The following is an 11,078-nucleotide window of genomic DNA, read 5'->3' on the forward strand; positions in this document are numbered from 1 at the left end:
ATATAAGGCAAATCAGAACTAAGCACTGTACCCTGCCCTCTGACTGCACCAGCACTTTAGAGGTATCTGGTAAATTATTTATAAACCTAAAGATAGCGAAGTATAAAACTGCATGGCAGTCCCTGCTTTACAAAGGAAACACTCTCTGGACAATTTGCAATGTCTCTGAAAATGTTTCAAATTTTGGTGCCTGCTCTGCTGTTTACAGGTAAGTGCCTGGCACCCTGTCTCCTGTCATTCCCTTCTGGCTTGTTAAATAGTCAGCTGGCAAGAAAACCATGTTAGAGCCAGAATAGCGCTGATGGAAGAGAATTAACTGGAAATCACTGCAGCGAGGACATATGGGAGAGTGGGCGAGCACAAGGCTACATAGCAAAGTCTGTGAAATACAGGCTTGATTCTGCTCCTTGCAATTGCTTTTGAAGCTCTTCCTGCTGAACCTCTTTCAGCTCTCAGTGGTGAGAACACATTCCTGGCTGAGAGAGTCTCTTAGAGGATGACTTCCTGAACTGTTAAAATTGTCAAAAGAGCTTAATGCTATTTTTCTAGAATCTTCTCTAAACATTATTCTGATCACATCGTTTATTGTTTGTAAGAAACACCGACAATTCACATGCATTTATACGGGCTCAGAATGATCAATTTTGCAAGTGATTTCTGGGATGTCTGATTTGAAATCGCTTAAGGGGACTGATTTTTTCAGAGCTCTCAGACTGTCTGATCATTGGACCTTTATAACACCCTGCAGCCAGGGCACCTAAAATCAAGAATCACTTTGGAAAACTTGTACCAGTGTGCAAGTGGATGGAGCAAGGCTGCAGCATCACTAAGGCTAAAAGAATGTTCTTTTCAAAGAAATACAGACTGGTATGGTTAACAATCACTGATGCGCATGCTGTGAGACTAATTTATTCCACACTAAATTAAAACAAAGCAGGCAGGCACTAAGTGACTATAGACTTCTCGGGTGATTAACCAAATCATGGAAAGATGCTCCATCCACATGAATGTCTTAAAAGCATTTCTTTGATCCGAGTGCTCCAACACATATGCTGTAAACACAAGGGAAGTACAACTAAGGTGCAATGATGCAGACAGACTTAGCCAATACTTAAACATGAATTAATTAAGCCTCTGTCCCACATGAGGAAAACAGCCCAAATATTTCACTTTTTATACAGAGCAGTAAAAGTAGAAGAGGAGCAGCAGTAACATCTCATGAAATCACTCATTTTTCTCAGTGGAGAAGAGGATGTCTGAGAAATGATTATTAAAAAGGAGGTTTTCTCCTTGTATGGTACAAAAAAGGTGTGCTGTGGATTGGGGCCACCTTCAGGTATACTCTTTTGGGCCAATCTTTTTCTTATTTGTCGTATGTCCCCAAGGTTTGGCTGCAGTGAGGCTCTGCAGGGAGGGAAGGAGACAGAAAGATCCTCTCTCTCTGCTGCAGGTTAGAGTACACCTAGATACCTTCCTTTTCCCTTATTTGCACTCCCTGATCTGTTGCGCACCTGAGCTTGGACTGTTCCTGGATCCTTGCCTGTCCTCCTTTCCATTGAAGGCCATCATGACACATCCGGTTTCACCTGAAACAAGGCTGTGAGCAGCCTGGTGACATTGCTTTGGAGGAATGTTATCTTTGCTCTTATCTCCCGTTTCTTCCTGTCTTTCACAACAGTCTTGTTTGCCCTTTTGCCAAAGTTCTTTTCTTTAAAAGACAAGAGAAAACTATTTACTACTGATTTTTAATGGGCTCTGAAAAGCTGCATTGATCATTGGCAATGTGCAGTTCAGCTTTTCATTAACTGTGAAACCTTTGAGCAATGATCAAGGTGGTGGTGAATTAAAAAAGAGCCTGTAAGCCCACTAACAAGAACCTGACACTTCATCATACCCTCAGCCCGGCCACTACAAACGAGTAATGCACCATCTGCACACCTCTGGGAATAGGCTTTCTGGGCTGTTTGCTGGAGCTTTTCTTCAGCCTTTACAGAGTGCTGCAGCAAGGAGTGGAGTGTTTTTCATCCTCTGTTGCAGAGAAAGTAGCTCCTTCCCTAGGATTATCTGGGAATTTTGCCATATTTCTTGCTACTACTGATACCTGAGAAATTTCCTGACCTCTGGCATCACACCAATATGTTCAATGGGTGATTCTGTATTAAGTGTCTGTCACTTGTCTGCCTTTGCTGATGAGGGAATAATGTATCTCTTATGAGCGCTAATGATTGAGATCTCATCTCCTGAACCGGAGACCTCTTGTGTCCTGTGCTGGAAAATTAAGAATTGCCAAAGAATAGAGACAACTATAGTTCAAACTTTAAATATAAGCAGATGAGACCAAAATTCCAAAGACTGGGTGATATGAACAATGTTTAATCACTTAAGGATCAGTGACTTAAATTTTTGTCAACAGGTATTAGTAAATCTGATTTAGTTCTATTATAGTGCCTGTCCCCATCCAAGTATTTAGAGATACATAGCCAATGCACAAACACCTATCTCCTTTTCACCACTGGCAAAGGCAATATCCAGGTGTTTAATTTTAACATAATGGTGCTTTTCAACTGAGAAGATGGTGACACATGGTGACACAAAGGCGGTCTGCAAAATCCAGAAAGTATCCCTGCAGCAATCTGCCCACATCTGTAAAGTACTCACAGATATCCACATCCTGATTTTCATGGAGTGTCATAAAATCTACAAAAATACTTTAGCTAAGCCAGCTAAGACAGAACCAGCCACTTCCAAGCTTTTCTTGCAGCACTTTTATTATTGCATTGTGCTATTCTGAATCCTTGCATGTTTCAGAATAAATTGACTAAAAATGAAAATAAGATTTTTATTAGCACAATGTATTTTGACGATCTATAACATGTGTGTCCGCGATATACTTGGAAGTTTGATGGGGAAAAAAAAGACAACCATGTCCTAGTGTATGGCTTTGTAAACATTTTCTGGATTTAGAAATTTAGATAGCTGAAGCACGGGGGTCCATTCTGGCTCATACCTAAGAAACACACAGAGCTGCAGCATTCAATTTACTTTTTCAAAGTTCCGAACACGTCAGCATCAGCAACTTCAGCAAGGTTAAAGTGTCAAAGGCTGAAGTTTAGCTCTGTCCAACTGCTAGCTTTAAGATCCGATAACAGAGGCAGGCATACCCCTGTGATCTGGCATTTTGACCAGGCACAGCTACCAAAGCCGATAATTAGAAGAATTACTAGACTAAAATGAAAGAAGCAAGAGCGACTACTGACTTATAACATTTAAGATCCATTGATATAAATAACATCGGTAGTACTTTTCAGATTGTCAGAAACATGCAATAGTCTTCAGAAAGCAAAGAGAGAAACAAATAGCTCCAGTTTATATGACAGCACACTGAGAGAGACCGGTGTTGCTAAGTAATTGTCATATTTTTCATAAACACCCCAGCAAGTCAGACACAATCCATTCTTGCCTGTGGTGGATGCACACTGGGGTTAAAGTTTGGTCCCAGACCTTGAGATTGCTCCTTACTGCTTACACACTACTGTTGATCTGCACAGCAAGACTCCTTATGGGGGGAGGTGTACTCTATACTAAAGCTGGTCTAAAATTTTGTCTCCTTATCATTTCACTCTCTCATTAAATACGCAGATGGTGGCTTCCCTGCTCTCCCTAAAGACTGCTAAGCACACAACAGCTCTTACTGCTCAGCTTTTAAAAAAAGAAAAATGTATCAATTAAGTGGGTGCCTAAACAGACAAAGGTGTCAAAATTTAATCCCGTACTTACATTTTTGTCTGTATGACAAAGTGGGTCATAATGCATTCAGCTGACTGAAAAAAGATGTCTCTCTGTAGAGTTTTTGGAGTTGCACCCAGCTACGTACCTTGCTTTCTAAAAATCTATCTGCGCACAGTAGAGTTATGATTCCATATGAGTCTGGTACAAGGGGATTTCAATGCAAAGTAACTTAAGAGCTGTGCAGGTTGTTTTTATCTTTTTAGTGTGATTTGCTTGCTATACTGTAACAAGTTTTTCTTAGTAGCTTGAAATTCTGAGCTATTTGATATGCCTTCTCCATAATCAGGTTTTCTGACCTTCAAGGCTGGATTAAGTACCCATTTGCTAATTTGACAAAAGATGACAAGAGGCTACCACCATCTCCTCTCTGTCAAGTTTAATCTTATACCAATTTTCACTAAGCCAAAATGAGATGCTCAGAAGACATCATAGCAGTAATAATACTAATAGTTTTCCCTCTGGACACTGTGTACAGGCCAGACAAAACTATCTGTTAAAGGCAGGAATTACACAAGCTAAGTATCTGGCATGTGAAAAATGTCCAATTTTTCTATAATTTGATTTTCATATCAGAATGCTGAGTGAATCTCTAGAAATTATGAAAGGAAACAAATACTCTAACTGGTAGCAGCTGATACAGCCTTTACAATAGTTCACTCCACACACACATTCCTCCAGTTTTCCCTCTGGACCATTAATCTTTAAATGTGCTTTTTAAATAACATATTCATCTTGGAGAAAAGAGGAAAAACAGAATTGAATAAAAATGTTCACAGCCAAGGTATTCAGACTTCTTAACACTGACTCGACTTTGTTTCACTAGAACTTGAACTTCTTTATGCTTCTCAGCTCAACTTTATGTGTTGTGAGCAATTTCATTAACTCTTACCTATGCTCTTGCTCCTCGGTCTCTCTAGTGTCCCATGTGGATGCTCTGAAATTCCACTCTCCTGGTTTCTGTGCAAGTTTTCTGTGAGATGGAGACCTGCGCATGCTGCGCAAAGGCCTTCAGTAATACTCTATGTTTATAAAGCACTTATCTGAGCAGCAAACCGTTCCAAAAACTTTTAGTAAGCCACTCAAAAGGTGGAGAAAAATTATACCCAACTGGAGAAACTTAAGCTGAGGCAAGACATAGGTTATTCACTGAAGACTACATGCTGTATTCAGAGGCGTTGCTTGGTCCGACTCTGCCAGGCCTACATTTGAGCTCCAATACCAGCCTCCCTCTGAGCTCCATCAGGGCACAAGCAAACACGCGCTCCTTTTTGTCCGTGCAGTCCCAGTGAAACCTCTCGCTAACATTTAGGCGATCGTTGCTGGAGAGTCAATAGTTTCACCAGAGCTCCCCTGCAGATGAGTGAAGTTTGCCCCATTTAGGGACACACAATGATCCTCACAGTACAGTGAAGAGAGAATGAGCTAAGCCTGAGGGATCAGCTTGAGTCTAAAGGCACTCACCATATTATCCTCCCGGTTACTCCTGCATCTTCAGCGTGCCCCAGCACCTAGGGACAAGCCCTGTGGAGATGGCTCCAAGATGCACATGTGAGAGGTGGAAGCATTTGAGGCAGCACAGTCACTGTTTTTCATGATGGCTTTTATGGCAGACAGAGAAGAACAAGAGCTTGTCACGCACGGGGATGGAGGAAGCTAAGAGCAGAGCTGACACGGCTCGGTCAGATAAACTTAGTCTGGGTCCTTTTTTCCCCTTGAAGCAGGCAGGTGAACTGTAATCAAAGTGAATATTCAGCATGGCTGGGGATGGCATTTCTCATTGGATACAGGTGCAGTCAGAGCAGACGGTGTATTAAAAATTGAAAGTTAATACCCTTAAAATGCAGCACTCTGCACCACAGGAGCCAAGACAATACCTCACTGTCCCACCAGGCAGCAGAGCTATGAGCTCATCCTTTGAAGACACTGGCAGTGGGGAAAAGAAACAGAAAAATCAGAGCTGCTTAATGATCTTTATTGTAGCTCACCGCAAAGCCAGAAGGCTAAAGCACACACCAGTGATAAAATTTAATGTTTAATGACCCTTACTAAGTAAATATATTTAAACAAAAGTGAAGCCTGTTACTGAGCCAATTCCTGATCCCAGTTCAAGTATCTTAGGCCAGAAGACTAATCATGACTTTACAAAATATTTAATACATAAAAACCCAAAATTTACTAAAGGGAAGTTAACAGCTCATAAATGTTCTACTCGATAATAGTAAAGGGCCAGAGAAATAATGAAATTTGGCATGAGTTTTGTTTTATCTCATGCAGCTCTGGAACAGAGGTGTAGCAGCCTAACGGACAAACACAAAAATATATTTTTTCTTCCCCAGGCCAAAGTCTTACTTGATTTCTGAAGTCCAGAAATAGCTATTCCTTAGTTCCCTAAGAGAGAGAGAGCACCTCATACTACAAGAGTTTACACACTGGATGTCTGAACTTTGGTTTATTTGTATGTTAGTTAAAATTTGTAAAGATAGTGTTCCTTGGAAACCCCCTCCCCAAAAATTTCTGCCTCCAGTTTCTGACTGTAGTAACCTAGAATCTGAAGAAACTAAATTAGGAAAGAACTACCAAGACATTCATCACTTGCTAAGCAAGTGTACAGTCAAGCATTTTCTCACCTTTTTTTCAAGATTTTTTTGACTCTGAAGAGAAGTAAAAGTGAAAAGGAGTAACAAATATTCTGCTTCATGCATCTGCTACCTTTATGGCCTCCGCACATATTTTCTTTTTAAAAAACTAAAGAGTGATCACACTGCAGCTGGTCAGCAAAACTAGCAAGAGTAATGGCGAGTGAGCTGGATTCTGCTCAGCATTGCGCCTAAGGGCAAAAGTTCGATGTTGTCAGGCCGATTCCCCTCTTGAACAGATTCTCACCCTCAAGACCAAGAGCAATAGAGAGATGTCAGGGAGGCAACAGCTCGGCCTGCAAAACTGCTATTGCCAGACCTATTGATGTGCAAGAGTTCAAGTGTTTGGCCTACTCTACTAAGTTCATGCAGTTCATCCTGAGGTGTTCATTTAAACCTATTTGACCAAATTGGAGCAAACTTGTTTATGGACACTAGCCTCAGTTTGGGTGACTTCATTTGAGTTTAAACCTAATCAGCTGCTCATTAGAGATTGTACCATTTGGACTGAGGTGCTATTTCAGACCAGTTTAGCCCCAAATGGATGCAAGTCTAAAACACTGGAGACTAACAAGAAAAGACTTTTCCCCTACCAAGGCCTTTCATATGAAGTTAGTGAGGAATTCAGCTTTTTGTCTTGGGAGGAATTCTTGTTTCAAGAAGATCACCTGCACCTGGGATGACATCAAAAGATGTCTAGAGCAATGTGGTAGCAAGATTAGAAGTACAATTTCCTCTGTCCACAGAATAACTTCCATGCAGGTAATTTCTGTGCTGCTGCTAAGGAGAATAGAGACTACACCTCACCTTTCCAGAAGGTTTGGGGAGTGCAGTTAAATTCAGAGGTAGCTACTGTGAAGTTCACATTACTTCAGGTTTCTCAGCAAACACGATACAAGTGCAATTCCAGTCTGATTTTTTTCTGTTGTAAAACACTGGTATTAAAAATAAGGTAGTGCTTTAATTTGGTTATAAATTTATCCACTTTGGATTCAACAGGAAAACAATGATTTATAGGAGCTGTTTTATTAGTTTCAGACTATAAAAAAATTCTTTCTGAAGATCTAAGATAAGACCATATTTGACTTCTTTTAAAGAAACTACCAGTCCAAAGACATGCTACGTGGCTACAAAAAATAAATTTTTTTTAAGTGCTCATTCTAAAATATGTTGCTGATATTATAAATACTTCTCAGCTTCCATTTCAGGTGTCCTTGGAGCACCATTTCTGACAGAAGAATCAGCAAATCAATTTATACGACTTAAACGACAAATGCCGTATTCTCAGAGCGACTGGGACCCAAGCAGCAGCCAGAATACGTGGGGATACACTGTGGCTGAGCAGGTATTTTTTCCATGATCTTGCAATATCTACTGAAAAAAAAAAAAGGTAGAATAGGGCTTAACACATAACAGAAAACTTTTGGGGCAAGCAAGGAAGTCTATTTGTATCTAATGTCTCAGTGTAGGTAAGGTTGCTCAATCTACTGTTATTTAGTATCAAAGTTAAGAATATTCTCTTCTGTTTTGATCTACTTCAGGTTAGTGAATCATGGACATCTTTGAGAAACACAGCACAATACTACATGGACTTGGTATCTTCTGCCTTTGATCCTTCTATTGCCAGGTAAAACAGAGTTTCTTCACAGAGCATTTCATAGAATCAGAATGGGTATAGGCCTCTAAGTAAGCAAAACTGACAAATATAAGGACATACGAACAAAACTGGCAATTGGAGCCTAGTAGCATAATGTGACATATTAATTTTAAGAAATATGATTATATTTGTTATACATTTTGAAAAGTTAAAGAAGTTTTATTGTTTTTACTGTCTAAGTTCTATAGTTACTTAAATGTAGTCACTTTATCTTTTTATTTATCTTTTTTTATGAATGCTTTGCAAGAAACATGCAAAGCTTTACATTATATATAATATATACACACATACACACACACACACATATATATAGATAAAGTCCCCAGAAGTTACAATGTAGAAATATATAGTTGGTTTAAAATGCTGACAGAAAGCAATTCCTCAGTAGAATAGTAAAAGGATAAGGAAAAGAATAATCAATTTCACTAACAAAACTGTATTCAATGTAGAATAAAAGCTCACCTGAACAAAATGGAGAAGGAGATGTAGCAGTTGGTAAAGCCAGTATTTATAGGTTGGCAGACAACTACATGAAATAAAGTATCTCAAATTGTCATCGAGAAATTGTTTAGGAGTGTGCTAAAATATACACATATTTTTGAGAGATAATTAAGTCAAATTTAGGGAACAATCACTAAATGATTCAGTTTGACAAGCATAATGAAGAAAACACACATTGCTCCTGAAGAATGCTTTTCACATGAAGATGCTGGAGTCCTTTAAAAATGACAGGAGTGGGTAGCACTAAATGCATCAACCTTCAAGTTTCAGTGCTTAAAATAATTACAAAGAAATGGCAATCTGATTAGTCTAACTGTAACCGCTAATAGGAAAATGGGCAAACCTTTTTTCATAATATACTTTGAATATAGTTTGAATTTTGTTGTTTTAAAAGTAGATTTTCAATGAGCACAAATTTTCATTTTGAAAAGTGGTTTTTGAAGCACACTGTTTTGCAAGATGAGAATTTGATTTGAGGAGTCACAAACTGAACTTATTAGGCCTGTCCCACCTGAAAGGTGTTGCCAGTTCCACTCACTCTGAGCAGGAGCAAGGTGGAAAAGAAACAGCTAAAAGGCACAATTGCCCTGTCCTCCTGCCAAGCCTGAAGTCAGGGTCCTTGGGCAAGTGGAAGGAAGCATCAGGATAGGATATTATCTCACAGCTTCCAAAACTGATATGGGCAGAAGTTTGCTTGCCTGGCAGCAGTCACTTCTGTCTTACAACAGAACTGAAGTTACTTTAGGATACTTCATATGTATTTCCTGAACCCCTCACCCCCCACCTTCCCAGCAGAAACGTTACGCAGCTAGAAAATGCCTGACTACCTCTAATTATTAGCTGTCCACTACACGTGTCTGAAGGCTGTGATCCTGACACTGCCAGACATATTGCAAGCTGAATCACGCCTGCAGAATGGTGATTCTTATGATTGCCATATGACAGGAATTAAAGCGAGTTTACAGAAACATTTCTAGGCACTCCCACTGAAGTGTATTTATGATTTCAGAAGGAGGCTGGTTAACACCCAGACTGAAATAAAATTCATGATGCTAATATGACACAAATTTACATCTGGAGCTTTTACTAATGCAAATGGTAGAAAGGACATCAAGCTAGGAGTTATGAAAAGACATTGTGGATAACACAGAATAATGATTTTCAACCTTGTTCACAATTAGTGGTATTTTTGAGAAGGCCAAGAAAAGCAAGCCTATACAGCATATGCAGAAATCTGGTTCAAGAGGCTATACTTCTAGAAGAAAAAGTTTTCACAAAGACTTGCAAATCTGAAGATTAAACTTGCCAACAGGATCTTTAAATTAATTTTGCAGAGGGTTTTTTAATGCGATTTATTCCATCTTTTCTAGGGACAACATCAGATTTTTCATGGATATGCTACAGCAGTCTGGGACTTACCTCTTGCAACAGACAGGGATGAGCAATTAAATCCTATATATCTGTCATATCTGGCAATGTTAGGATATGGCATGTTTTGTATTTGCCACAAATGACTTTATCTTATTCCACTGTCTATTATTTGGAAAGCTCTGCTTTCCACATTTAAAGTTTTGGACTCCTACTTGAATGCCAAAAGTGACGAAAACCACAGCTACAAGAGTGAGCTGCTTTTTCTTACACTGTAGCAGCAGGAGCTGGTGAAAACATTTATTCACTGCTCCTTTTCTAATAAAAGAGGTGATGACAAAACGTTCTTTATGCGAAGTCCTTGAGTATGGATGTTTTCCCATTCCCATCCATTAATCTGACTTATTTCAGGACTTCTGGGACATCTTTGAAGAAAGGGAGCAGGGTCTCAAATTTCTTTCAATGTATTATTAACAAATTCCTAGCAAACAGTCATAAGTTTTCAACCCTAGTCGAAGTTTCCACATGGAAAAAGAAGACCTGCTGATGAGACTGAAATGTATGGTAACCCTAAGGGCAGAGTAGGTGAAGGAAGGCAATTTTTCTCACTTTTCATCCTCAAAGAGCAGGTTGTATGTGTTGTGGATCCCAAGTCCTTTGTGAATATGAACTGTATACCATGTGGAATGAGTATGAAGAACATATTGGATCTTCTAAGTAGGAATACGTATTCTGACATCTCAGCTATCTCTACCACACTGCTAGGTATGAAAGTATCCTCAGGCCATTATTAATTTCCCTGCATAGGACAGTGGGCCTGAAATTTCCATGATTCATTAGCTGAAACTGGAAATTCATTAAGTACTTGAAAGAGATAAATGAGATGCAAATTCACTATTTACTATGGAGAATTTCACATTTTTATCCACACTACTTAATTATGAACTGTTCATTGAAAGATAAGAGGTGATGAGTGATGCATAGACTAAAAGACCCCAACAGTTAAACACACAGTTGTGTCCTGGCTGTTGCACTCCTCTTCTCTTCCTGCCCATCCTTGGATAAGCAAGCTCTGCAGATCCTCAACCCTCCCACTGTTTTCCTCAGTAACGCAGGCAAGCATTACA

General features: G+C 39.4%; 1 protein-coding gene across 2 annotated transcripts; it reads left to right on the forward strand.

Moving 5' to 3' along the window:
• Nucleotides 1-84: 84 nt before the first annotated feature.
• On the forward strand, nucleotides 85-10,302 carry C1H3orf85 (chromosome 1 C3orf85 homolog). 2 transcript variants are annotated; one of them, XM_026112369.2, is made up of 4 exons: nucleotides 85-208; nucleotides 7,622-7,770; nucleotides 7,967-8,052; nucleotides 9,954-10,302. In XM_026112369.2, exons 1-4 carry the CDS (start codon nucleotides 160-162, stop codon nucleotides 10,030-10,032), a joined length of 363 nt encoding a protein of 120 aa, XP_025968154.1. In that variant the 5' UTR covers nucleotides 85-159; the 3' UTR covers nucleotides 10,033-10,302. The 2 variants fall into 2 exon arrangements, with proteins under 2 accessions (XP_025968154.1, XP_025968155.1); XM_026112370.2 differs by having other exon boundaries at nucleotides 7,634-7,770.
• The last annotated feature ends 776 nt before the right edge of the window (nucleotides 10,303-11,078 follow it).

This window comes from Dromaius novaehollandiae, chromosome 1, assembly GCF_036370855.1.
Source record: "Dromaius novaehollandiae isolate bDroNov1 chromosome 1, bDroNov1.hap1, whole genome shotgun sequence".
Lineage (NCBI taxonomy): Eukaryota > Metazoa > Chordata > Aves > Casuariiformes > Dromaiidae > Dromaius > Dromaius novaehollandiae.